The sequence below is a fragment of the Tricharina praecox genome (genome assembly GCF_024521635.1).
Source record: "Tricharina praecox strain CBS 144465 chromosome Unknown BZA05scaffold_70, whole genome shotgun sequence".
NCBI classification, from domain to species: domain Eukaryota; kingdom Fungi; phylum Ascomycota; class Pezizomycetes; order Pezizales; family Pyronemataceae; genus Tricharina; species Tricharina praecox.
Window position 1 is genome coordinate 1 of NW_026250472.1, and position 25,923 is coordinate 25,923.

General features: G+C 57.7%; 10 protein-coding genes across 10 annotated transcripts; 5 read left to right on the forward strand and 5 right to left on the reverse strand.

Moving 5' to 3' along the window:
- Positions 1-333: 333 nt before the first annotated feature.
- On the forward strand, positions 334-1,234 carry BZA05DRAFT_380713 (uncharacterized protein). The gene is made up of 2 exons (XM_051481921.1): positions 334-500; positions 580-1,234. Exons 1-2 carry the CDS (start codon positions 358-360, stop codon positions 1,175-1,177), a joined length of 741 nt encoding a protein of 246 aa, XP_051334490.1. The 5' UTR covers positions 334-357; the 3' UTR covers positions 1,178-1,234.
- Positions 1,235-2,785: 1,551 nt separating this feature from the next.
- On the reverse strand, positions 2,786-4,899 carry BZA05DRAFT_467404 (acetyl-coenzyme A transporter 1-domain-containing protein; the record flags this gene model as incomplete). Its single annotated transcript, XM_051487811.1, has 4 exons — positions 4,109-4,899; positions 3,656-3,973; positions 3,164-3,594; positions 2,786-2,998 (listed from the first exon to the last, which is right to left on the reverse strand). Exons 1-4 carry the CDS (start codon positions 4,878-4,880, stop codon positions 2,786-2,788), a joined length of 1,734 nt encoding a protein of 577 aa, XP_051334491.1. The 5' UTR covers positions 4,881-4,899.
- Positions 4,900-5,526: 627 nt separating this feature from the next.
- BZA05DRAFT_432238 (Cation/H+ exchanger) lies at positions 5,527-7,525 on the forward strand. Its single transcript, XM_051486217.1, has 2 exons — positions 5,527-6,778; positions 6,831-7,525. Exons 1-2 carry the CDS (start codon positions 5,846-5,848, stop codon positions 7,404-7,406), a joined length of 1,509 nt encoding a protein of 502 aa, XP_051334492.1. The 5' UTR covers positions 5,527-5,845; the 3' UTR covers positions 7,407-7,525.
- Positions 7,526-8,508: 983 nt separating this feature from the next.
- On the reverse strand, positions 8,509-11,077 carry BZA05DRAFT_413955 (Indigoidine synthase A like protein-domain-containing protein). The gene is made up of 4 exons (XM_051485231.1): positions 10,303-11,077; positions 9,960-10,239; positions 9,328-9,890; positions 8,509-9,269 (listed from the first exon to the last, which is right to left on the reverse strand). Exons 1-4 carry the CDS (start codon positions 11,051-11,053, stop codon positions 8,635-8,637), a joined length of 2,229 nt encoding a protein of 742 aa, XP_051334493.1. The 5' UTR covers positions 11,054-11,077; the 3' UTR covers positions 8,509-8,634.
- A 109-nt stretch (positions 11,078-11,186) lies between these two features.
- BZA05DRAFT_467411 (Ribophorin I) lies at positions 11,187-12,894 on the reverse strand (the record flags this gene model as incomplete). Its single annotated transcript, XM_051487812.1, has 3 exons — positions 11,187-11,582; positions 11,638-12,492; positions 12,575-12,894. The coding sequence occupies 3 exons, from the start codon at positions 12,892-12,894 to the stop codon at positions 11,318-11,320; spliced, it is 1,440 nt and encodes a 479-aa protein (XP_051334494.1). The 3' UTR covers positions 11,187-11,317.
- Positions 12,895-14,363: 1,469 nt separating this feature from the next.
- BZA05DRAFT_255347 (uncharacterized protein) lies at positions 14,364-15,478 on the forward strand. The gene has a single exon (XM_051480083.1). It carries the CDS (start codon positions 14,440-14,442, stop codon positions 15,328-15,330), a length of 891 nt encoding a protein of 296 aa, XP_051334495.1. The 5' UTR covers positions 14,364-14,439; the 3' UTR covers positions 15,331-15,478.
- Positions 15,479-15,880: 402 nt separating this feature from the next.
- BZA05DRAFT_327712 (uncharacterized protein) lies at positions 15,881-16,207 on the reverse strand (the record flags this gene model as incomplete). Its single annotated transcript, XM_051480480.1, has 1 exon — positions 15,881-16,207. A coding segment is annotated over one exon (327 nt), but the record flags the coding sequence as incomplete, so codon positions are not given.
- A 310-nt stretch (positions 16,208-16,517) lies between these two features.
- Positions 16,518-17,618, forward strand: BZA05DRAFT_423068 (uncharacterized protein; the record flags this gene model as incomplete). Its single annotated transcript, XM_051485856.1, has 2 exons — positions 16,518-16,713; positions 16,822-17,618. 2 exons carry the CDS (start codon positions 16,518-16,520, stop codon positions 17,616-17,618), a joined length of 993 nt encoding a protein of 330 aa, XP_051334497.1.
- Positions 17,619-18,760: 1,142 nt separating this feature from the next.
- On the reverse strand, positions 18,761-22,013 carry BZA05DRAFT_413963 (ATP dependent DNA ligase domain-containing protein). The gene is made up of 3 exons (XM_051485232.1): positions 21,633-22,013; positions 21,317-21,562; positions 18,761-21,260 (listed from the first exon to the last, which is right to left on the reverse strand). Exons 2-3 carry the CDS (start codon positions 21,553-21,555, stop codon positions 18,953-18,955), a joined length of 2,547 nt encoding a protein of 848 aa, XP_051334498.1. The 5' UTR covers positions 21,556-21,562; positions 21,633-22,013; the 3' UTR covers positions 18,761-18,952.
- A 2,725-nt stretch (positions 22,014-24,738) lies between these two features.
- Positions 24,739-25,856, forward strand: BZA05DRAFT_449825 (SMAD/FHA domain-containing protein; the record flags this gene model as incomplete). Its single annotated transcript, XM_051487397.1, has 1 exon — positions 24,739-25,856. A coding segment is annotated over one exon (1,118 nt), but the record flags the coding sequence as incomplete, so codon positions are not given.
- Positions 25,857-25,923: the final 67 nt, after the last annotated feature.

Genomic DNA, 25,923 nt, shown 5'->3' on the forward strand with positions numbered 1-25,923 from the left:
CCGACCACTCGCCATACTCTGGCCCTACACCGCCACCCGTCCGCCCCCAACACTCGCCCGCCGACACCCACAACAAAACACGGATGGCCTCATACCAGCACCAGCAGCCGCCATTCTATGGCCAGCACGGCGGCGGCCCACAGTTCCCGCCCACGCCGAACCCGCAGGACGACTTCGCGATGGTTGGCACCCCAGCGCAGCCCCTGCTCCCGCCCCGCTTCACCACCACACCCCTTGCTAACCCCTCTCCGTCGCTCTATGTAGCCGTACTATGACGCCTCCTTCGCCGCCTCCTTCGGCCACCCCTTCGACCTCACGGGCGCCACCGGCACGCACGCCTCCGGAGGCATCCCGGCCATGGCGCGCGGGCCCTCGCCCACCCACGAGGGCAGCGCGAGCAGCACCGGCAGCGGCCACAACTCGCGGGGCGGCCGCGGGTCGAGCGAGGAGAAAGAACTGACGCCCGGGCAGAAGCGACGGAAGGAGCAGAACCGCGCCGCGTACTTCCCCCCTGCCTCCCCCTCTCCCCCCCCCCCCCCCCCCCCCCCCCGCCGCACTAGACAGCTAACACACCCCCAGACAACGCGCGTTCCGCGAGCGCAAAGAGCGCCACGTCAAAGAGCTCGAGCAGCGGCTGGCGTCGCTGGAGCAAGCGAACACGCGGGCCGCCGTGGAGAACGACAAGCTCAAGGCGGCGCTGGAGAAGACACGGCTCGAGAACCGTTTGCTGCACGAGAACACGATTCGCGGCAGCGGCAGCAGCGGGAGCTTGGGCGGCGGCAGTGGCGGGCGGCACTCCCCGCCGCCTGAAGTCGGCCCCATGGCGTTCAAACCGCTGGACCCAGAATCGCTGCGCTCCAACCCGCCAGCGAAGTTTACCTCGCCGATATTTGGGCAGCACCCGAACCGCGGGCCGATCCATCGCATCACCACCTCACCGAGCACGGGCGAGAAGCTGCTCGGCGCGGGCGCCGCCTGGGACCTTATCATGTGCCACCCGCTTTATGAACAAGGCCTCGTCGATATTGGTGATATCAGCGAGAGGCTAAAGACCCTCGCTCGATGTGATGGGCAGGGCCCCGTCTTCGAGGAGAGTATCATCCTCGATGTTATACAGGCTAGTCGTGGCAGTGGGAGGGACGAGCTGCTCGTCGATAGTGGGGCACGCGATTATTAGGCGGGCCGGCGGGCGGGATTGTGCGGACTTGGAACTTGGAACTTGGAACTTGGAACTTGGAACTTGGGACTTGGGACCGGGTGTTGGATAGGTTGGGATGGGATGGAGATTGGCGCCACTTCGTTTTTTTTCTTCTTTTTTTCTTCTTTTTTTCTTCTTTTTTGTTTCTGCTTTTCTTGACCTTTCTGTCGTGTTTTCTGATTCTTTCGTTATGGATACCTTGCTTCATATGCTTACTTTTTCATCTGATCTGATCTGATTCACTTTTCTCTCTCGAGTCTGAGGAAAACAGTCAACAGTCAAAACGTCAACACTTCAACAGTCGTCAAATCGACAAATCGTTCTGACACTTCGGCACTTCTGGCACTTCTGGCACTTCTGGCACTTCTGGCACTTCTGGCACTTCTACTCTACATACGGTACTCCTCACTCACTGTGTATCTACCTCCACCAAGAGTAGCTGTGGATATCCCCCTCCCCTGCAATGGGTGGTGAGCCGGGGTAACCACATATTCATCTTTTCTTCTTGCACTGCCTCACTCGTTTAACTTTAGAGTCTTAGAGTCGGTACATAACGACAACTCTAAGTATGGTTGGGGACGCCTATAACCGGAGTGAATTGCGACATTCATTTTGGCTGACAAATCACGAGTGATTATAGTGTGTCTACGCCAAAAATGGGGGGTTAATAAGTGCGCCGCAGGTAATTTTTCGAATACAGAGCAAGTAATTTTCGTAATTATGAAGATTTTTGGGCCGTATGGCCCCATTTTTGACCTATTTGGATGTGTTCTGAAGAGGTCCAAGTCGAATAGCACTCATGCGCGAGCTCAGTTTGGATGAGCAAGGATCAATCCGCGCCAAGCTCGAATAAGGCTCACTATATGTCACTCCTATCACCGCTGTGGGAAATTAAAGAGTGCCAGAGCCTTAGTGCATGCTATTATTTGCGACGTTCCAAAATCCTGCCCATACAAATCAATTCTTTTCAACCCGCTTAAATTAATTCATCACGCTTTATATTTTTATTTCGCTTCTATGGCGACCTACTTTAATCCTTCCTCTATCATGCTATAGAGCTCTTTTAATTTTACTGGGTGTTGAGGTTGAGTTAACCGGGGGTGGAGTTGGGCATTTTTTTCACTCCTATTTTAGGTGTCCCCCAACCATATAACCTCCCTACATAATCTACCGCATCTTCGAAATTGCTTCGTGCGAGTACATAGTGCATTGATGGGGGGGGAGGGAGGGGCGACGATGATGATGACGGGCGGCATCGTGCACGGGGAATCACTCGTCTGCGCTCTCGGTCTGCTCTGCGGTCTCGGTCTCGATAGGTGTAGTAAGGGTGAATGTTCTGGTCTTTTATAGCAGAGGAGGTACATAGCAGTAGTAAACAGACATGCATATCGGTCTAGACAACTCCCACCATATAAAACACTCAAGGAAAATGGTAATCAGAAGATGAACCTGAAGCGAAAAACAAAACAAACAGAAGCATGTTCTATCAATACAATACGCGTCCGCCTCTCATCCACGGTACATACATGGTATCTATCTCCAAGATCCAGATACAAGCACCACCATCCCCGGGCCCCCTGTACTATATCATATTCTATCATACTCCCTCCAGCTCTTCAACGGCAGAGCGCTCAGCCTCGTCGCGGCGGGCTTGATATATCCCCAGAAGGTAACAACACCGATGAGTATACACAACACGTTCGTGACATAGTACCCGTCCTGCTGGATGACACATTTGCCGCCCTGGTCTATGCAGCGGTGCTTATCGAGTTCGAGGGCGCAGCTGAACTCCGCAACGGGCTGGGGAAGGTGGAGGTCGGCTTCTCTGGCGGGAAACACGTCGCCGTCGTGAAGTAGTCGACTAGCTTCAGCACGAAGATCCGCGGGAAGGTCCGCCGAGGTTGGAGACGCTGTGGTGGGTGGGGGGTTAGTAAGCGATGATGGGGAGGGCGGGGGAAGGGGGACGTACGTGGCTAGGAGCGTCATGTACGTTCCGCCGATCTCGGGGTCGGCAATCTTTGCGTGGAACGCAGAGATGGCGACGAACATGACGGTGCCGGCGAAGGTGGAGAAAATGTGCTCTGCGATGACGACGAGGAGGTACCAGCTCTCGACCACGCCGTCTTTGGGGAAGATGTACACCGTGATCTGGGCGAGTACGGCGGCGATGAGGCGGCCGACGAAGCCCCACATCCACAGCTTCATCGGCGGGAAGTACGCACACCATTTACCAGCGTAGTAGCCGAGGGCGATCTCGAACGGGAAGTCGATCAGCACCGTCAGTGCCATGTCTTCCTGCGTGAAACCCTTGTCGAGCAGCTTGAGGTTGGTCACGGCGTCGTTCGCCTGGAAGCCGATCTTGGAGATCAGATGGATGATCACGAACGTCTGGATGTCTGTTGTCATGTGTCAGCATTGTGCCATGTATTTTCATAATAGCCTGGGAGGGTCGGGTACGCTTGAGCTTGAGGACGCTCCACATGGTCTTGTAGACGCTAGCGATGCCATCACGGTTGCTGGTTTTCTCTTCCTTCTTGAGGACCGCGAGACCAATCGTAACAAGCAGGTAGGCCCATCCCCAGAACTGGAGGTAGCCTCCAAGCGTGAAGAGGCCGTTCTTGAGGGGTGTCGAGCGGAAGTAGTGGTTCGAAAAGTCGGCCGAATTGAAGGCGAGGAACACGGTGTTCGACAAGAATTGGCCGGCGGTAAGTCCGACGGTCTGAGCGGTCGACGCATACGAGAGGTTCTCGGGGGATATCAGAGTTAACGCCCAGCCTGTCAAAGCACGTTAGTCATACGATCTCGAGCCAGATGGCGCCATGAAACCCGGGGTGCATATATGGGCTGCAGGCGATAGATGGCGCGGGTAATAGCCTCACGCTCGGAGGGAGAGGAAGGAAACATGCATACCGTCCACCGCAACGTCCTGCGTCGCGCAGAGCATCACCAAGCAAAAGAACACCCATGTGAAGAAGTAGAGCCTCGTGTTCGCCTCTTCCATCATCTTCTCCGCCTGCCCGCCCAACCAGAGCAACATGATGGCGCTGACCGCCTGCACCGGAACGATCCAACTCTTGCGCCGGCCCATCCGCGGGCTCCAGATTGCGTCGACGATCGGCGACCATAACAACTTCATCGAGTACGGATACGACGCCAGTGTGAACACGCCAATCTCGCCGTACGAGAGCTTCGACTTGAGTAGGAACGGCACTGAGCCCATCGCCAGCCCCATCGGCACGCCCTGCAGGAAGTAGAGCAGCACCAGCAGGAAGAAGTTGCGCCTATCCTTTGGCGACAGGTCCATCAGCGACGCGGCCGCGGGCTTCGACACATCGTGATCGTGATCGAGCGAGAAGGATTCCCGAGCGATGAGGTGTTCCGTCTGCGCGGCCGAGGATTCCCCACCTTCCACCCCTACCTTCCCGCGCCGGAACTCGACCGACGACGAGGAATTCATGCCCTTGCGCTTGCCGGATGATGAGCCACCCCCTCGTCTGCTACGATTCATTCTCTCTCCCGATCGGACCGAAGCGGTGGTGGTGCTGCTGCTGGAGTCGGTGTCGTCAGTGTCTTCTACGTCTGGGTCGTACAGGGGCTGAAGTTCAAAGTCCTGAGTGCTGGTCCTGTTCGTCCGGAAGTAATTGTGGTCGGTGCTGGTAACGTGGAGAGGAGAGAAAGACATGCACAGCACTGAGTCTAGAGTAGATGTGGATCTCCTTTGCTTCTAAGCTGCTCCCAAGCAACTAGGTAGGTGGAGATATCTAGGCCCTTCGAGAGGTAGTTGGGCGAGCGCGTCAAGACAGGGATTCGTTTAATGCTCCACCGTGTTCAGATGATGTGGTAGCAGGGACTAGTTTGGAGTAAGTAGTCAGAGTTTAGCAGAGGATTTCGACGAGGGTCCGGATCGGAAACGACGGGTGAGACAGATAAGATAAGATTTGATCGGAGATTTGAATGAGAACGACGCCGGGACCACGGTACTAGGTATACGCACGATTGGCGATTGGGCAAGGACGATCTTGGTCGGGTCCCAGAAGCATGTCTATACTCTGCAGAGGCGTGGCAATCGCAGCTATGTTTACGCCTTACTCCCTTCCGGTGGTTCACATGCATACAGTGGCTATCATCGGCCCTGCCACTCCATTGACTCTGCTAGGCGGTACATACAGCTGTTACAGACCGTCTTGGGTTCCCAGCTATCCGTCTGGTGGGTCGCTCCTTATACTCGCGATCATTGCAGCGCAAACTCGGTACAGTGTGCGGTCTCGTGCGATAGGTTGTGGGCACCTCCCTTTTCCGGAAGCGGAAGCAAAGGAAGCTCACGGTGGAGGCGGGCGTGCGTCTGATACGAACCATGTACAGCTCAGCAGCACTATTGGTGAGTGATCTTTGATGAATGATATCAATGGGAACGTGTATCTATGCTCTAGGTAGTACCAGCTTATACTTTCCAACCATGTTGGTGGATCTCAAGATGGTCAACGAACGGGCTTCCATCCTCTTGCGCACCCGCCTCACGGAATATCACTTCGATTTGACCGCCGGAGCACGCCAAGGACCCTGCCAATCCCGCGTCTCCAGGATGTGCACATCCACGACCGCACATCCACCCGCAATGTCTCCATCGGCAGCATCATCACCGCAGAAATGGCCGTCACCGACACCGCCACATCCGACGCGCTCCCCTTCCACGAGCCGCCCATAACGCAAATCCTCGTGCACGTCTCCTTCCTCCTGCTCCTCAACATCGTCAACCACCTTCTCGATGCGCTTACCTATTGCGGGCTGGTCGGGCAAGTGCTCCTCGGCGTATTCTGGGGCACACCACTCGGCGGCCTCCTCCCACGCACAACCGAGAGCACCGTCGTAACACTCGGCTACCTGGGGCTGATCCTGATCGTGTACGAGGGCGGGCTGAACACCGCTCTGCGGCCGTTGATGCAGAATCTCGTGCTCTCGAGCATCGTCGCGGCCACTGGCATCGCGCTTCCGATCGCACTGTCGTTTCTACTGGGACCCCTGGCGGGCGCGACGAGCTTGCAGTGCTTTGCGGCCGGCGCTGCCCTCTCCGCAACGAGTCTGGGTACCACGTTTACCATCCTGGCCAGCGCGGGCATGGCGGATACGCGTTTGGGCACTGTGCTCACCAGCGCGGCTATGATGGATGATGTTATCGGGCTGGTGATGATTCAGGTTGTGGCGTCGCTTGGTGGGAGTGGGGGTAATGTCAGCGGGGAGGCGGTGGCAAGGCCGGTGGGTGCTAGTGTTGGGCTGTTGATTGCGGTTGTGATTGGGGGGTGGGGCCTGAAACGGACGCTGGGGACAGTCGAAGTGAAGGGGTGGGGGGAAACGCTGAAGGCGAAGGTGGTAATGCAGACGGCGATGCTACTCGCCGTGGTGACGGCGGCGAGTTACGCTGGTGCTTCGGTGCTTTTTGCGGCCTTTTTGGCGGGTGCTGCGGTGGGCTGGTGGGATGATGTCCGCACGAGAGGGAAAACGGGTGATAGAGTCTCTGGGGTACATGTCTTCGAGACCTATTACTCCCCCATCAACAGGCGGCTTTTGGCACCGTTCTTCTTCGTAAGTACCACCCACGCAGCAGTTTCTGAGGATGCCTTCTGATCAGCGACAGGCATCAATTGGCTTTTCGATCCCAATCCGCCAGATGTTCGCCGCCACAACCGTCTGGAAGGGGCTGGTCTACTCCCTCCTGATGGTGCTCGGAAAACTAGCTACAGGCGTCTGGCTCCTCCCCGTATCGCCGGTGCTGACAACGGTATCGCAACGGCTCCGCGAATTGCGGAAGCTGGGCGTCACACCCGCACCTCCAATTCCCCATACTCCCCAAAGCACTCCCACTACTACTACCACCGAACCCAAATCGTCGGAGGCCGCTTCCCCCGCAATCGCCGCCGCAGAAGACGCTAAACCCCCGAAATCCCTCTACCCAGCCTCGATTCTTGGGCTAGCCATGGTGGCGCGCGGAGAAGTTGCATTCCTTATCGCATCCGTGGCCCAGTCCTCGGGGATATTTGATTCCTCCGAGGGATTGTATCTCATTGTCGTCTGGGCCGCCATGGTGTGCACCATTGCCGGCCCGCTGGGCGTGGGCAGTCTTGTGCGCCGGGTGAAGGCGCTGGAGAAGACGCGCGCTGATACACGAGGCAATGGAGGTGTCAGTGTGTTGGGTGTTTGGGGGGTTAGTTGATGCATGTACACAAGAGAGAGAGAACATCAATTTATTGTCGCATGCGGCCTTACGAGACTATGGCGACCAACCGATGTATGTAAACGGAGATCATATGCGAGGAATATATAGAGTCCGAGTGTTTATCCGTGATCCCGGGTCGAGAGCCAAACGCCCAATTTCGATCCCGACCATCCGGTAAAATATCCCGACGTTAAGCCATAGTTAACCTCACCCTCGTTTTACATACCTACCACGGCCCCCCTCCCTCTCGTAGATCGTTCGCCGGAACCCATTCCGTCCGTCTCACAGTCCTACATATGTACTTACTTTCTTACTTGCACGCACGCATAGAAGGTCGTATTCGCTTCTTCAGCCGGGATGTTTTGCCTATGTAATCTACCGGAAAATACGAAGATATGCTTGAACGGCTCGTTAAACTGAAACGCGGCACCGTGACCCCGTGGTCCGACAGAACCGTTGCGCCGTCCATGCGCCTCTCACACAGCGCCGGAGTCCGGCGGATCAGCAGGATCTGTGCCACGGAAGGGCGGGCGGGCGGCACCTGAGGGGGATCAAAGGGATGAAAGGGAGGGAAGAATGATGGAAGGGATGGAAGGAGGGAGGGAAATATATAGCCTACACATGCCCACCTCCTCGAAAGCAAGCAAGCAAGACGGAAATAAAATAAAATAAGAAACTATGTTGGCTGACAGCGAAATCGCGCTCCTCCTCGTGATCGGAAACTTCTTGTCGGCGTGCTGGAGCTACTTCTGCATCGTGTCCTCACTGAACCAGTACCGGTTCATGCGGCGTGAAGAGGTGGTCTGGGTATGTATCTCCTCTCCCCCCTCTCCCCCCAAAACCCTCCCCTCTGTGTTGTCTTGTTTGCTCACGATGGATACATAGTATGCGCTGTGGTACAGCTGCACCACCTACGCCTTCCTCGTGTCGGTCACGAATCTGGGCGTGGCGGCGTACGTAGCGGTGCGCCTCGGGTGGCGGGGAAAGGTCTTTGGGCGGGGGAGGGTGGCGCTACGGATTCTCGGGGCGGCGGTGGCAGCGGTACTGGGGGCTATGCTGTGTTTCGTGCCGTTACGGATGACCATGATGCAGGCTGAGCGGGCGGGGGTGGGGCATTTGGGATGAGATGAGATGGGATGGGATGGGATTTGTTTTTGCTCGGGCGTTTGGGTGTACTTAACCAAGGAGTATTTATATTATACGGTTCAATTCATTGACTGGCGGTTTACAAAGGACGTATCCGCGCACTAACCGCCTCCTTCACGCCGAGCGTCAACACGGCGGCCTTCTGCGCCTCACCCACCGCCTCCTCCAGCGGCAGACCACGGACCATAGCGGCCACCAGAACGCCGAGGAACGTATCCCCCGCGCCATTAACGCTTTGCACGCCGTCCACTCCCAGCTTCTCAGCGGCAAAATACCTCACCTCGACACCACCCACCTCCTCTCCCTCCCGTGCCTCCACAACAACACTCTCCCTAGACCTCCGCGGCTTCTCGCCCACCTCCAGCAGGCGCACAACAATGACGCCCTGCTCGCCCAGCTTAACGAACAGCCGTGGGATGTACGGCAGCAGCGACACCGCCTTCTGGACGATTCCGCTCTCGGAGAGGTCGACGCCGGTGCGCGCCGCCAGTTGGTCCACGCGGTCGCGGAACCCGCTGTCGATCGTGAGTGCATCGATCGTGGGCCACCACGGCAGCGACGTAGAGAATAGCTCCGCCGCTGTCGCCGCAGAGTACATGCTGTCTAGCTCGTGGATGTTGGGCGCCGCAAGGTACAGCGCACATGAAGGGTGCGAGGGAAGCGTGGCGTGGAAGATGTGTGCTGATTTTGCGGTGGAGGTGGGTTCGAAGATGGCTGGTGGGCACTCACTCGTTAGCTGTATGCACACGGTATCACTCGGGTTAGGAGGGACCTTTGATCCCGGATTTGAGACAGTATTCGAGCACTCCCTTTGTCGTCTGCTGTGATAGATTCCCGTCGAGAACCACCCACTCCGCATTCGCAGCTTTAATCACCTCGGTGACATCTGCTGTCCCCAGGTGCTCGATGACCCTCATGTCCGCACTAGCAACGAACAGCCCGCCGTTGGCATCGTTGACGGCAACATACCTCGCTGTAGCGCGGGCCGGGTCGGTGAAGATTCCCTCGGTATCCATCCCGCGCTCCTGTACGCGCTCGCGCACCCATGAGCCGGCAAGGTCTGCGCCGACGGAGGATACTAAGCGGGTCCGCACGCCGGAGAGGTGCAGGGCGTAGGCAACGTTATTGCCGACGCCGCCGAGGGACTCGGTGATGGTAGACGGGTTGGAGGTGTGCAGACTTGGAGTCGGCGAGGAAGTGTCGCAGTTTACGTCTACGGCTACACCGCCGACTACGACCACCTCTGGGGGCGGCGATGGAACTACGGGGTTTGCCTCCTCCTTCGGGCGTATCTGCGAGGGTGGGATGTGCGGCATATGTGTCTGCCTACGCTCGCTAAATACAAAACAATCAGGACCCATCGGTTACAGTGGACGAAACTAAAAGCCAGCAGAATTCCCAGACCCAGTGCCCTCAAGCCTTGCCAGTTCTACGGCGACCTTTGCTCCCATCGCAGCGTTGTTCAGTATCAGCCCACGATTGGCCTCGATGCTGCGACCACCGGTGCGCTTGAGTATGTCGTTGAGGATGAACGGCGTGACGTCTTTCCCGCTGGACTTCCCTTCCGCCACTTTCACCGACTCGGCAATGATGGACTGTATCTCCTCGTTCGGGATCTCGTATGCCGCCGGAATGGGATTGGTGAAGAGGTGGCCCGAGGTGAGGCCAAGGGAATGGCTTGCGTCTGGGGGGCACAGCACTCATGAGCACCCCTCACCATGGACAGTCACTCATTCATCGAACTCACAGATAATCCTGGCGGCCTCGTTCGCATCTTCCACCACGCTCGGCGCCTTGATACCACACCCTCTACTCCAAAACGCCGGAAACTCGACCACCTCCCCGGCATCCCTCCCATCCCTGAACGTGCCGACATAGACCCCCTCGGTCTCCAGATACTCCAGTGTCCGTGGCAGATCCAGGAACGCTTTGGAGCCCGCACATACAACAGCGACAGGCGTGCGTCCCAACTCCGTCAGATCCGCAGAAACATCCATGGTATTCTGAACACCCCTGTGGACGCCGCCCAGGCCACCAGTCGCGAATACCTTAATCCCGGCGAGGTGCGCAAGGACACTCGTGCCCGCGATCGTCGTGCCACCGATCTTCGTCGCGCCCGCGCCAGCAAGGAGATATCCCAGGTCTCGTCTACTCACCTTAGCGGTACCGCTCTTCCCCGCTGCGTCAGCGAGCTGCTCGAGCTCCTTCGCCTCGAGCCCGATCCGCGCCTTGCCGTTGAGGATGCAGATGGTGGCGGGGACTGCGCCGTTCGCGCGGATGACGGCCTCGATCTCGCGCGCGAGCGAGAGGTTCGCCGGGTGCGGGAAGCCGTGCGTGTAGATTGCGGATTCGAGCGCGACGACGGGATGTCCGGCCGACAGCGCCGATTGCACTTCCGGCGTGATCGACAGGTATTGCGATAATCGCGAGGAGGCGCGGAGGGTAGAGTAGTAACGCGGAGGGGCGCGGAGGCCGCGGCGGAAGAGGAGGGAGCGCATTGGGGTGGTTGGTGGTGGGTGGGGTGGTGTGGAGTGGATCAAGAGTCGTGGGACCCTGGAGGGCCCGTTTGTCGGCAGTCTCCGATGTCACGAGTGCGGAGACTAACGAGCTTCGACACCAGCTTCTAGAAGCTCAGATGATAGGCTTTGAAGATTACACCGGGACTTTTCCATAAAGCTACAGAGCAAAAAACCCAAACACGAAAAGGCAAAAGAAAAAGGAAAACCCGACCCTGCGAACCCCTAAAAACTAACAGCGGCCCTCTATTTTCCGATCCTCACATCGATCTTGCTGACTATCCACGAAAACACGAATACCGTCGACAGCGCAGTGAAGATGACGAATGGCTTCCGGAAGCCAGCGGTCTTGGGCAGATGGTAGGTCACGATCAGCTCCTTGTGGTGCTGCTCGTCAACTACGTTGGAAAAGCGCAACTTGAAGGCGGTGCGGCCAATAGTGTCCATGAACGTCTTGTGGAGGAAGTGCTCCTCTCCAATGATGGGGATGGGGGATGAGTATTTGACGTCGCTGGAACGGTGTTAGATATGGGTTGGGGGTTGATAGGTGTGGGTTGGTGACTTACGTGGCACCTTCGGGCAAGATCACCCTAATCTCGACATCGCCGTAGACGACGGGCTCCTTAGGCCCCTCCAACAGCGGAACCCTGAGCACGAAATCCTCGCCATTGGGCTTCGCCCGGACGAACTCCCTCAGATCGTGGTTCCACCCAAGGGTGAAGGTGTAGTTCCAACCACCAAACACCGGATACCTCGGCTTGATCTCCAGATGCGACTCGCGCATGTTGCTGCGGAAGCGGGAAGTCGAAACATTTCCAATCTCATCGGTGAAGTAAGGGCCGATCGAGCCCACCTTCAAGTTGTAAGTGAGGGCCTTGATCGCAGACGTCGGGGGACCGTAGTAGCTGGCCGCCGCCCACTTGACACGCGAGAACTGGTTCTTAAGCTTCGCCGCGGCATTGGTCATGACGTATTTCTCCTCGAAAGCGATGTTGCCGCCCCAATGGGAGACCTCGATATCGCGCGTGAGCTTCTCCATCACGATGACGGGATGCGTGTACTCGTATCTGATCTTAACGGTCTTTCCGGCGCCGCTCGACGGCTTCACGTCCTCGTAGGGACCGTACGTGAACGCTGAGCCGACCTTGGTGGGATCGGAGGTGCCGTCGGATTTCGCGGTGAGCTTGGTGAACTCGGGCGCTTCATTGTTGGGCAGCTTCAGCTTCGTCTTTTGCTTGTCGGTGACGTACGCGCTCGCCACGTATTGCGTGCCGGTCCACTGGAGGAACTGCTTCTCGACCTGCTCGATCTCGGCGGGAATGGGCTCGACGACGGTAGTCTTGCCGATAGCCACTTGGAGGGTGATCTGGTTTCCGGGCGCGAGAGGTTCGGTCAAGAGAATGCGGTAGTATTGTGTCGGACTGTGCAGGTCTCCACATCAGTTCCAACTCCACACCCACAAACCCCCCAAAAAGAAAGGGCAAACTCCAGTCCGTAGCGCACCTTTGAGGATCGAACTCCACCTCATCGACCTTAAACTCTCCGAAGGGGGCCTTCTTGTCCCCGGCCTCGAAGAAGCTGACTTTCGTCACCTCGTCGGCCGCAAACGGCATATAATACTCGGTCTGCCCCTCTTTCGAGACATTCTCGACGATAACGGAAATGACTTCCTTCGAGTACGGTTTCGTCAGATCTATCGAGCGCAGTAGATTGATATTTCTGAAGACGGGCGCGGGCGCGAACGAGGGCGGCAGGATGAGCTTCGCATTGACGGTGGTGAGGACCGAGGAGAGGAGGAGCAGGGCTCCCGTGAAGGAACGCATTTTCGCAGGCCGGGTGGGGGATGTGCTGTGGCCGAGCGGAAGAATTGAGGTAGGATCTTTGGTTTGGAGAAGGCGGTCACGCAGCAACAGCTCGAAGTTCACGAAACTACCCTGGGAACTGCTTTGGGTTACGTGTTGTCTTGACGAACCCTGGCGGGGCCGCGAATGACTTGCATGCTGGCGCTAGCGAGTCTCCGAGCCGCGAGAGCATGGTATGTCACTCGGCGAGCCAGCCTGGGTGTTAAGCTTGAGCTTGAGCTTGAGCTTGACCCACGAGTGAGGTTGGTATTGGGTGGATAAACTCCGCAAGAAAGTCCTCTAGAAATAGCTTGATATAAATGGATAGCTATTACCTCCAGGCCACATCGATCCAGGTCTTCCACTGGCATGCTAGGGCCAACAGTCAGGCTTGTAGCTGCGGTTGGTGTCGGAATAGAGGGATTGAAAAGGGTCCAGTGGGCACCTATGTACTCGGTGAAAAGGACCGAATGGATTGCATGAGCAGCCAGGTCGTATACACAGAGCAGGACTCCCGTGGACCACCAAGCAGAGGGACGGGAGTTGACGGGGAAGTCTAGGTATTGGAATCCTATGGATCTCCCCGGTGCAAGATGTGAAGTATCCAACGCAATTCGAACTCGACCCACCCAACGGCGAGTACTAGGAAACATCCGTGTGGTGACCACACGGTGTGTGGTCATTAGGCCAGCGCCACTTAATGTAAAGTCATAAGTATGGCAGGTTCTGCAATACGCGGTATCATCGCTAGAGTGAGCTGGAGCAGGTACAGTAGGTTCAATCTGTAGATCTAGCGGCATCGTAACTTCTGCGGCATCATTCGAAATACGATCTTGAAACAGAGGCTGAGTATCTGCTTCCACGCCTTGTAGTGTTCTGACTCTTCGTCGTTGCCGTGGCAGTCGTTGAACTTCCATCTAAAGAACAGTATTAGGGCCCGTTTGGATGGCCTCAGTTTTCAGTTCCAGTTTTAGAGCGAAATTCAGTTCCCCGCCGGGACATCGAATACTGCCCAGTTTCAGTTTCCGGAGAACTGTGAGGTGAACAGAGTGTTGGGCAGTTCTCAGATTACTCAGCCATAAGTCTAAATAATAGGCTTCACCACAACTTTAATAGTGGACACATTGTGGCCCCGCTTTTTTGTCTTCCCCGTAAACCGTAAAGGGAGTTGAAGTTAAAATGCGATACTGAGTGGCGGTAAAGAAATGAATAAATTCCATTCTATTAGAGTCCACGGAGATCTACAAATCTAGCAGTGTAACGGCAGCGCAGTCTCTCCGCAGTATCGTCGCTAAAGCTCCTCCACGGCTCTGCTCCAAAATATTAGGGCTGGGCAGTCGCTTCGCTCCAAAATCCGACGGTCGGAAACTTAGGGTTGAGCCACGGAAATCGCCACACCACTGCCCTTTATAGGAATAGATACGGGTTAACCCTATCGACCCCGGGTAATACATCCACTGCCCTCCCTCCCATCTACTTCAACCCCCCCACGCCTTCCCCCCCCTCACCACGACCAACACGACAACCATGGCGACCAACCCGGCCATGGCCCCTCCTCCGACGACGACCAAGCCCGCGAAGACGACGATGCGGCACGCCGGCGACTACAAGCGGCGGCTCCCGTTCTCTCGTCGCCTGCGGCACCACATGCGGAACACCGCGAACCTGACCGGCGAGCTCGTCCCCTTCGTTATGGAGAAAGCGTCCTTCTCCGCTTTGCCCAACGTTGGGCGCACAGGTTTGATCGGGGTTCGGCGCACGCTCCCATTCCATGAGTTTATTGACCGCAACTTTAGGGGCATGATGGAAGACGTGCACGGTGCGGGGGCGGCGGCGGAGCGCCGCGGCCTCGTCATCCGCATCGGCAAAACGCTCGACGCTATCCCCCTCGACAGCTTGGCCGGCGATACTCACACCGTCGAACAGGTCTGGATGACTTTTAAGGACGTGGATCAGGCGTGCTACATCGTCTACTACGAACAGGGAGGAGGAGATGGCTGGAAGAAATTCTTCAAGATCATGCCAGACGAGGATATGACTGGAATGGTTAACACGCCCCGTCAGGCTCGTCGCATCGAGAGACAGGCGCGCATTCAAGTTCAGGCCCGCGCCGCTCGGCGTCAGGCTCTTCAAGCTGAGCTCCAGGCCCGCGCTGTGCGCCGTCACGCTCGTCAGGTTGCGATCCAGGGCGTCGCTCAGCGTCAGGCTCAAGTTCAGGCTCGTCAGCTTAAGACCCAGGCCCAGGTTAAAGTTCAACCCCTGGCCCAGGTTAAAGTTCAGACCCAGGTTCCAGTTCCAGTTCAGGCTCGGGTTCATGTTCTGCTCCAAGCCCGCGCCGCTCGGCGTGAGGCTAAAGTTCAGGCCCGCGCCGCTCGGTGTCAGACCCGGCAGGACTTGAAGGCGTATATACTGCGTTAATACAATATACCTAGTCGGCAAGGACACAACGACGGATAACCTCTACTGGACTGGACTGGCATGTCGGCTTCTTCGTAGCTTTTTTCTAGAAAAAAAAGGACGAAAAAAGGGTTCACTTTCACTTTCACTATTTCTAGTTCGTCTATTTCTGGTTCGTCTGTTTTGCTCTATTTGCTCCGTGATTAGACCGGTTCCCGGTAATATGTAACACCACCCAGTGCACGCACCAGCACGCCCTCTAGGCTCCAGGCTCCGAGAACCGGAGACGAAAGTCGGTGGCGGATCGGTACATAGACAATCGCTTATATACACGCAAAAGGTTAACCAATCCCACCACATCATCCGTAATCCGAGTGCTTTCCATGGTCCACGCGCTGCAGGTAGGTAGCTCAAGTTCATCGAGCAAAGCTCGAACAGGTATTATCAATTACGTTTATACCGTCTACATCGTCATCATGACCATCACCATCATCTTCCCATCACCTTCCAATCACCTTCCCCTTCCCCTACCCTTCTCCCTCCCCGCATCCACATCCATCGTCCCACCAGCACTCTTCCACACGCCCTCCTCGACCCTAACGGGGACCTTCCCGCCCCTGAGCGCGGTATCGATGATCCACAGGCCGACCACCCACTCCTCCCTGCTGAGCCGTCCCTTCGCGCCTCGATCCACAAGCTGCCACACCTCGGCGAGCACACGGTTCTCGAGGCGACTTCGCTGCCACAGTTCACGGACGACATAGTTCTCGATATACTTGTACCCCGGGGAGTTAGATGCGAACAAGCCCTCGTAGCGGCGTCTAGCAGCCGCGGGGATGGTGCGTGCCCACGTGTGGTTGAGCACTTCGTTGTGGCGGTGGCGGCGCGGCGGAGGCTTCGGTGGTGGGGGGGTGGGACTACGCGGTGGGCGCAGGGTCCGCGGGAGGGCGGGGAGGGAGCGGCGCCGTTGCGGTGAAGGTTTGTGCGGCGGGACGGGGGCGGGTGGTTTACGTGGCCCTGGGGGGATGGAGCGCGAGGGCGCAAGGGAGGCGGCGATTGTGGCGGCAGGGCGGGAAGGGATGGGTGGTGGGATGGTGGGGAGGGAGCGACGACGACGGGGGAGGGGGGCCGGTGGTTTGCGGGTGCTGGTCGGGAGGAAGGGTTTTTTCTGGGGTGGTGGGGGTGGTCGGAGGACGACGGTTGTTGCGATGGAGGCGCCAGAGGCGGAGGTTTCGGAGGTTGCCCGCGCAAACGAAGGCGGGTCAATGATCTTCCGTCGCGGCGGAGGAGTTTGGCCGTCCGACTTGCGTGGAGACGAAATGTGGGCCCTTGCTGCCGCCGTGGGCGCGCTGGAGCCTGAAGACGCTGAGGCCGTTGATGATGTGCGCGCGGGTAGGGTGGGTCGTAAGTTACTGGTGGAGGGAAGTTTCCGTGGTGGTGGGCGCGCTTTCCGCGGTAGTGGAGGCATCGGAGCCCCTCCTCCTCCGGTATTCTGCGGCCTCGAAGCGTGAGCTATCGTTGCCGCCGTCAAGGCGCTGGGCCGTCCCGAGTTGTGCGACACCACCGATTCGGTGTGTCTTACTGGGGAAGCGTCTCCTGTCGCCTTCTTCCTCGTCGGGGGAGGCAGCGGTGATCTTCCGCCCGTCGTTTGTGGAGACGGGAGTGCCGATGTGGGCCTCGATGATGCATGGGCTACCGTTGCTGCCGCCAGTGCGTCGTTCCGCGCTCCTACACCCGAGATTCCCGAGTCCAGTGATTCCGTCCGCGCGATCGGCGGCTTCTTTGGCGGCGGAGGCTTGGACTTGATCCGTTCCAAGTCATGCGAAGCGGCCGATTCCGTCCGTGCGATGGGAGACATGTCCACTTTCTTCTTCTTCGGTGGTAGAGGCGCCGGACTCGACACACCCGCCCCCACCGTGGCTGTCACGGGGGTTGTGCGCGCGGGGTGGGATGGTCGCACGTTGGTGGTTGTCGTGGGGGGTTTACGCCGCGGTCCACGAGCCTTCCGTGGTAGTGGAGGCATCGGAGCTCCCCTTGCACCCCCACCGGTAGTCTGCGGGCTCGAAGCATGGGTCCTCGTTGCCGCCGACTCCCTGGACTCCGTCCTTGCGATTGTAGGTCGGTCCAGATCTACCCTCTTCCACGGCGCCGGTCCTCCCGCTCCACCGGTAGTCCGCGGACTCGAAGCATGCGCGCGGGACGCCGCCGTTATCGCGCTGGAACTCTCCGAGTTCCTCGAAGCCACCGAGACCGAGGACGGTTTGGGCGCAACCGGGGGTTTCGGGCTCATGCTCGGGCTCGGGCTCTGACCAGCACTGGTTGCGACGATTGCGGCAGCCAGGGACGGGCTCTTTGCGGTAGTCTGCTGTTCGAACATCGATTTGAGAGAGGAGATGTCGTCGAGCGATGAAGAGTCGACTTTTTCCGGACTGCCGGGGCGCTTCCGCGCATGACTCGTCGTTGTCGAGGGTGATAGGGGGGTTTCGTCCGCTTCTCCGAATAGCTTCAGGCGCTGCCGCACCGCGAGCGCTTCTCCTTCCCCTGCCATGGCCGATGAAGAGGAGCCAGAACGAGAGTGTCGCGATGACCTGGTGTTGGAGCGCGATGTCCGCTGTTGTTGGCGTTGGTGTTGTTGTTGCTGTTGTTGTGGTGGTGGTGGTTGTCTCCTATCCCCCCGTTCGCGTATAGCTGGTGCTGGTGGTGGTGCAGGTGCTGGTTGCTTTTTGGCAAAGCTCAGCACTGCCGCGCGGAGAGCTGCAGAGTCCGGGGCCGGCGATGCCGTTGCATTTGCGGCTGGCTTTGGGGCCGCCCGCTTGTACATGTCATTAAAATAGGTATCTAGTGCCGAAGCCGAGGAGCGAGAGATCGTGAATCACAAACACAGGAACGAAAGAGAGAGAAGGAGAGAGAGAGAAAGATAAACGACAGGAAGAGATATGGATGGATGACTGGATGGGGGGCTGGGAAGGGAATGTCAATAATGCCTGTTGCTTGTACAAAGTGCATAAGCTGTCCACGATGCAGCTGAAACGGCGTTCGAGCAGCCGGGCCGTAGGGAACTGGTAGGCTCTGCAGCTGATCCTCGTTTGGGAGCCTCTCGGGCAAAAAAGGTCTTTGATTTTGCGGACGGTCGGTAGTGGTAGCAACAAGTATTTCTTTGTGTGCGGCCGTGGATGAAGTTCCATCACCACTACAATAACAACAACACAACACCGCCGTTTGGGCTCGACGCCAGTTCCCTCCAAGACCGCCTCGTATCAGTTTTCTAGAATTGTACAACTCGTTCCAAAGCCCAAAGCGACGAGCGTTGCCAGTAGCTAGAGTACTAGGCACATAAGCAACACATACATCCGTTGAGTGCCGGCTTTGATGGGTTCGCGGAAGTACCATGGACGGTACCCATGCATGTGCGGTGCTTGACCGGACCGGACCATACGGAATAGGTATCGAATGGACTTGGAGGCTTTTGTACGGTCATCGTGAAGACCCGGCTTAGTACGTCCGTCCGGCAGGCGTGGTGCATCACTCCCCTGTGAGGCCGATGGCCCATGTATATATGCAGAAAACACGCTTCAAATTCCACTTCCAATTCCAGTACAAGTAGGTATCATATCATATCACATCACACACTCTCCAGCCCCTACTACACACCAAACCTCTCCTCATCCAGCAGCGTCCTCTCCCCGATCGACTCGCTCACCCACTCCCTCCCCACCACTCTCGGGGCCTTCCCGCTCCACTTTGCAATCTCGCTTCTGATCTCTCGTAACTTTTCGGGCGATGTCTTAGCGTCCACCACCACGTGTGTGATCCCCCTCCCGGCGGCGGCGGGGAGTGTTCCGGCAACGACCTTCCCGCCCGCGAACAGGATCGGTGTCGCCGCGAGCGTGTAGCTGCTGGATTGTGGTGGGGCGGCGATGTACACTACGCAGGAGGTGAAGAGCCAGCCGGGCAGTTCTGCGTCGTCGGAGTCCTGGGTTGATAGGGAGGCGTGGAAGGAGGCGTGGAGGGCGGGGTCGGTGTCGGTGTCGGTGGAAGCCGGCATACCCTCGAGCAGCGCGCGCAGCTCGGCCGCGTCGATGTCGCGGGCGTAGCTATCGCCGTATTTGTCGACGCGGTTGGCGGCTTTGTGTGCGGTGAGCGGGGTGGCGAAGAATAGGTGGCGCGGCTCGAGGGGGAGGAGGTGGTGCTCGCCCGTTCTCTCGTGCTGCGCGATGCAGTCGAAGAGCCACTGCGGGTGGATGATATCGTGGGTGCCCCGCTTCTTCAGCGCCGAGATCTTGACGGTGTTGCGGTCGCCGATGACGTGGATGGAAGGGTGGTTCTCATTCTGCAGGAAGTGGCCGCCGTGGGATTTGATGAGTGCTTCGATCTCGGGCTTGGAGACTTTGTTGCGCCGCGAGGAGGAGTCGGTCAGGACATAGAATGTGTGGTTGGCGAAGAGCGTGTCCGGGATGGCCGCGAAGCGCGGGACCGAGTGCTCGTCCGCGCCTGCGACAGTGAACTCCTTCTTTACGCGCTTGTTGCGCTGGCGGCGCCGCTCGACGTCGAGCTTCTTTGTTTGCGCGGAGTGCAGGGCGTCGGCCTGAAGCTTCATGAAGCCCTGGATGCTGAGGGCGGTTTTCCAGTCGCGATCTGGGCGCAGCCGCTTGAACCGCGGGAAGCGCAGTGTCTGGTTCATGCGGAACTGGTCCGTGGCTGCGATGGAGGCGGCCTTGACCTCGACTACGAATGAGTTCTCCGGGTGGATCCACATGTGCGGCTTCTCGAAGTGGCGGTCGCCACCTGCTAGCTCGAGCCAGTCCGGCGGTGGGTGCGCATTCCACTTCCGCCACAGCCCGTCGGTGTTGTGCGCAATCGTCGCATAGTCGTTCGCCGTGAAGCCCCCGCCCACTTTGAAGAAGCTGTAGAACTTCATCGGGTTCGCCCCGGGCGGCAGCGCGTTGCCGTCGACGCGCAGCGCACATAGGTACGACGAGAGGATGCTCCCCCGCTTGCCGGTGCCCCAGTACCCGCCGACCACGAGGCAGTCCAGGGACTCGCCGTATTCGGTCATGTACTCGGGCTTAACCTTGACCCAGTCGTCGTTGCGGTCGTTGAGGCGGTAGACTGAGCGCGGGTTCTTGATCACGAGGCCTTCGAAGGCACTGGCGATGACCTGCCGGAGCTCGGCCTCGATCTCCTCCGTGGTTGTGGCTGAGTTGTACTGGTGGATTTCGATGCGGCCGGGCTCCGAGGTCATAACGCCGGTCAAAGCTTTCCGGCGGTCTTCGAGCGAGTAGTCGAGGAGACTCTGGCCGTTCAGGAAGAGGATGTCAAAGACGCGGAATAACGGACGGTGCTGCATCCCCTCCGGATTGTTGCTCGTTTCGATCGCCGCGGTTTTCAGTGTTCCGAAGCCGACGATGCAGTCCACCGTTGGATCCCAGGTGATCATCTCGCCGTCAAGGATGATGCTGCCGACACGCTTGTCGAATATCCCTTCGGCGAAGCGCGAGACACTGCCGTTCTTGAAGCTCGAGCCGTAGAGATGCGTATACTCCTTCGCCTTCCTGCTCCACCATCTGAACTCGCCATTATCAAAATGCATCTGCATGCGCTCGCCATCCAGTTTCTCCTCGATCCAGAACTCTTGTCCGCCCATAGCCTTGATCACCGTAGCCAGCGACTTCTTCTGGAACTGTGCCAGCTGCGGTTGAAAGCACGACATGAGAGTAACGCCCTTCTCGTCCGCGCCCACGCGGAAGTCGGGATCGTACAGTTCCCAGCAGACGCGGCGCAGAGAGGATGAGACATTGAACATGGTATCGGCATCGGGGTGCCAGGCGTCAAAGAAGGTCTTCTCTGTGGCTCCGACTTTCATCTGCTTCAGGATTATGCGGATCAGCCACATGAGCTCTTCTGCGCACATGTTGTTGTAGAATTCCTCCATGATCGGTAGTTGGTTTTCACTACGGCCGGTCAGTCGTCTTCGCTGGATAAGGCCAACCAAGAGATATGCACTTACTCTCCGGTTACTTGTGAGAGGCGATCCAGCATCTCATTGACCTGCGCAATCGTCAGGGGCCCTGGCGTGGTCCGCATCGGACGCTTCTTGATGATCTCGTAGCATCGCAGCGCAAAATCACCAGCGCTCCTGGACCATGCACCAGGCAACTTCCAGTGGAGCAAGCCGTATCCATCGTCACTGTCCTTCCTAATCTTCATCACCTTGACGAGGAGCTTTCCTATGCGCTGCTCCTTCATGTGATACCTTTCCGCACAAAATCAGCATCATTCCCACCCCCCCTTCACACACCAATCCCTCAGGCTCCAGCACTCACACATTCCTCTCACGATCCTTATCGCACAAGATCAACCTGAACGCGGGGAAGATATCCGGGCCGACCTCGCTCCTCCACCTCTTGACGAAAGTCTCGATGATATTCCGCCTAACCTCATGCGGCTTCAACTCGCGGTTCCCTCGCAGTCCCACCCCGGTCCGCTTCGTCTTGTTCTGCAGCAGCGGCACGAATAGCTTCGTGTATAAAACATGGAACGGGAACGTCGCGTGCGTGTTAAGTGGTCGGTGAGGGTATTTCGCCTCGATCTCGGCTTCGGTGAGGGATGAGAGGCTGCTGGCTAGGTCGTCGTCGTCATGGTCGGCGTCGCGGTCGGGGTCAAGGTCGTGGTCAAGGTCGTGGTCAAGGTCGTGGTCGTGGTCGGGCGCGGCGTCGGTGGAGGGCGGGTGGTCCATGGTCGCTGGTCGCTGGCGTCGCGTGGGAATACTGTCCGTCTGGTGGGGGGCGGGGGAGACGCGTCAAAGAGTGGACGCGACGGGCTGGCGGCCTGGATCACGTTACGTCATCCTCACCCGTGTCAAGTCTAGCCTCTTTAAAATGGCGAATCCATTGCGCACCACATGTAGATACCCAAGCCAAGTATATGATCATGTAGGTACTCCCTATCGTTTCAGCGTGTCTGTGTGCTATCTATCTCCATACTTCTCTCGAGTCTCGGAAAAACTAAGACCACATTCTCGTCCATTTCCTGCACTTCCCGGCCCGTTTCCGAGCCCGCCGCTCGGCCTCAGGCGATCGTTGCCTGGCCTGGGACCGCATCTCGCGAAGAGCTACATACGTACCAAGTAGAGTACGTAGTATCTCCAAGTCAACACGAAGAGGGAGCCCAAAAAGAAAGGGGAACACCTGGGCCAGAAACGAACCCCGGATGCCCCGCGGCCCGTCTGCCATCCGAGCTGGCTAATCACCCGTTGCAGTTCGACATCTTCTACATACGTCCGCTACCGTGGTAGATCGGAGAATCGGTACCAAGGTAAGGGAAGGTAACGAGCATCAGTCGGCGCTCGGTATATGCATGGTGTGAGATAGGGAACCATATGCACCCACCATCTCTGGTGGTGTGAGCGAGTGGACGAGTGATGATGACGATGACCCACTCGACTCCGCCAGCCCCGCCGACATCAACGATAATCCCCTCGAGGATGCGCCGCACACCGCCCCTCAGCTCTCGGCAGAAGGGATCTGTTGTACATGGAGTACTGGCTGTGATTACGGGCGTCGTTGATGGCAGGAGTGCTCAGTGGACGAGAGGTCCAGCTCGAAGTTCCGAGTGCACATTGCGATAATCTAATCTAATCTGATGTGCTATAACCGCTTATCCATCTGATCGCATCTGCAGCAAACAAAGAACCGCACCCGATTCTGGGACGGAAACATTCGACGCGACACTCCACAGCTCATCACACACTGCCCCCACACATCTCATACATCTCTGAACTGTACTCTAATTTGCCGAAAGCACGTACATACTTTAGATCTAGATGGCGGGGACAACACCTAGATCGCACTTATGTGAGGGGTGAGGGGGGCCGGGGCGGGATAGTTACCGCCCGCACTGGGCCGTCAGCATCTAGCAAGCTCTCGGGTCTCGCGTCTCGTTTCAACCACGACAGGTGCGAGGCGGATTGTTGATGATTACACACTACATGCACCGCGGTCCGCGGAGGAGTCGAATCAACGGCGACCTTGTCAAACGAAGGGTTCCGATGCGGTCCACGCACAACCATTTCATCGCATCGCCCAAGCCACCACACCAAGCGTGCGTGGAGAAGACCAAGCCTACCTGCCACGAAACGTTGCGGACAAACAGAAAAATCAAATCGACGGCCGCAGTGAAGGGCAGTGAAGGGAAGTGCGTGGAGAAGAGTACGGGTGCCACTTGGAAGGGATAGTTATCGATCTGGAGGCGTCCGTTTGTTGGTTTATCGGTGGCGGAACGTACAGTACGGGTGAGTACCGGTACTCTAGGTGGTACTTGGGTTACAAAGTCCCGTTGGCGTCGGAGTGTACTACGGTAGAGTATGTACTCGTGCTCGCCGTGATGTCGACAGAGTTGCTGCTTGCTGCTGCTGCTGCTGCTATTACTCCATGCATTTCGTGATTTCGCGATTTCGTGATAGCCATCGGAGCCAAAGAACATTCTGCATGATTGTAGTAGTCTCACCTCCGACCCACTTCCCCATCCACGCCCCCCGCGCCGCCTATCTGCCGTCGTCTCCCGCTTCTGCCGCCACGGCCGCCTATCACCTCAGAGCTGTGGGTCGATGCTCTGGGAAGCAGTTATCTGTGTGATCTGAGGAATGCAATCCAGGCGGCAACCTGCAAGTCGTCTTCGTGCCTCCGCTCCGCTGCTCCATGTATGTCGAGTACTCTACACCGCAATAACCATGCTGCCACTGCTCGAGTTTAGCTCGAACCGAGTAACAGTTACCAGCCTCTGCTCACTAGTCTCCAAGCACTCTGGGAGCCTTCTCGGCGGGTTGCCCCTACTTCATCCCCTGCTGCCAATTCCTCGGAGCTTGACATCCCTCCCTGGCCTGCCTGCCAGCATCCCCTACCCGCCCTCCTCGTCCTTGTTCTCGACCTCTTCCGCCTCCCACTCCAAGCCGGTGCTATCGGTACTCTACATTCCCACTCCGAAAGAGAGACAGAGGCGAGACTCGGAAGACAGAGACTGAAAGAGACTGAGACACAGACAGAGACAGAGCAAGAAGAAGAGAGAAGTCTCCCCACCGCGCTCGTCCTCACCTTCGAATCCTCCCACCGGCCTAAACCACCCCCCACTCCTCTTTGCCACTCGAAGTCGCCATTGCCATCTATCTCCATAATTACATACTCTACATACCTCCTACTCTGCGCGCTTCGCTCACCAGCCAACCAGCCTCTCTGGCGAATTTGCCTGTCCCGGTTGAAGTCGAGGTAGAGTACCGACTCTCACATACTGCCGTATACATCGGTCCCCTACGCGCACAAACACAGCGGTCGTCTTACATAGTGCTCACATAGCCCCCCCTTGCCTTTCTTTTGGGCATATTGAACATTTTGAAGGGTGGGTTGCTGCTGCTCGCGCATTTTTTTACATATTACAATGTTGCCTTCTGGGATTGCCACCACCTCTCACATTGTGTCACACGCTTCTTCCTCTAACAGCAACAATAACTCCTCTTCCGCCACTACAACTTCGTCAGCAAACTCGGGCTCGCGAACCGGCCGACTACGCGGACTCTCGTACCTACGCTCCTACGCTCACGGCCACTCTCACTCCCACAACAACAACAACAACAACAACCACAACACTGGCAACCACAACACTGGCAACCACAACAACGGCAACGGCCAACCTGCAAACGCTACCATCGTAACCACCACTACCACTACCACTACCATCACTTCCTCCTCCTCCGCCTCCCCCTCCTTCGCAAACTCCTGGAATCCATCCTCCCCCCCGGCTTCTTCTCGTCCTCCGCGCCAACGCCGCGCCACTTCGCCTCTGAACAACACCGCCTTGAATTCATGGATACCGACCGTTAGTGGTGTGAGCGGTCTATCACGTGTCGTGTCGCTACCGGCTGCTGAACTTTCTACGCCAACCGTGCATGCTACAAACGTCCCACCCCCTCCAAACGACGGCTCCGACCCCAGCTCCGCCGTCCGTTCGATCGACCAGACCATATCTTCCCACGGCCCCTCCTTTTCGTCGCAACAGCAGTCATCCGCCATGGTCACTGCCAACAGCAATGGTGCCCGCGCGGGGCTTCATCCCGACAACCAGCCTCTGCCGTCGATACGCTTCACGCCCTACATAGACCTCCGCTCGAACCGCGAGTCCCTGCACTTTGCTCCGATCGAACGCTGCCTGCGACAGAAGGACGAACACATTCGAGTCGGCCGTGCCAGCGAACGCGACGCCAACAACCCTCACGCTCCCGTCGGCTTCAGTTCGAAGGTGGTGTCGAGGCGGCACTGCGAGTTCTGGTGCGACAACGGTCAGTGGTTCGTTAAGGATGTTAAGAGCTCCAGCGGCACGTTCCTGAACCACATTCGACTGTCGGCACCTGGCATGGAGAGCAAGGCCTATCCCCTCAACGACGGCGACATACTGCAGTTGGGAATAGATTTCAAGGGCGGTGAGGAGCAGATCTTCAGATGCGTCAAGATACGGGTCGAGTTGAACCGGGCATGGCAGAAGGCTCTGAATAACTTCAAGTATGCAAACCCAACTCACCCCCACTTCTGCGGAATGGCAAACTTACTCGGCTCCAGCATGTCCGCG

Bases quoted from the DNA above. Each gene is read 5' to 3' on its own strand.
- BZA05DRAFT_380713 (XM_051481921.1), top strand. From the start codon at position 358: ATGGCGCGCGGGCCCTCGCCCACCCACGAGGGCAGCGCGAGCAGCACC. The intron at 501-579 runs GTACTTCCCCCC...ACACACCCCCAG, and splicing joins AAGGAGCAGAACCGCGCCGC to ACAACGCGCGTTCCGCGAGC.
- BZA05DRAFT_432238 (XM_051486217.1), top strand. From the start codon at position 5,846: ATGGCCGTCACCGACACCGCCACATCCGACGCGCTCCCCTTCCACGAG. The intron at 6,779-6,830 runs GTAAGTACCACC...GATCAGCGACAG, and splicing joins TTTTGGCACCGTTCTTCTTC to GCATCAATTGGCTTTTCGAT.
- BZA05DRAFT_413955 (XM_051485231.1), bottom strand. From the start codon at position 11,053: ATGCGCTCCCTCCTCTTCCGCCGCGGCCTCCGCGCCCCTCCGCGTTAC. The intron at 9,891-9,959 runs GTCTGGGAATTC...TTTTGTATTTAG, and splicing joins GCAAGGCTTGAGGGCACTGG to CGAGCGTAGGCAGACACATA. The intron at 9,270-9,327 runs GTCCCTCCTAAC...AGTGCCCACCAG, and splicing joins TCTCAAATCCGGGATCAAAG to CCATCTTCGAACCCACCTCC.
- BZA05DRAFT_255347 (XM_051480083.1), top strand. From the start codon at position 14,440: ATGGCGACCAACCCGGCCATGGCCCCTCCTCCGACGACGACCAAGCCC.
- BZA05DRAFT_413963 (XM_051485232.1), bottom strand. From the start codon at position 21,555: ATGAAGGAGCAGCGCATAGGAAAGCTCCTCGTCAAGGTGATGAAGATT. The intron at 21,261-21,316 runs GTAAGTGCATAT...GACCGGCCGTAG, and splicing joins CTCTCACAAGTAACCGGAGA to TGAAAACCAACTACCGATCA.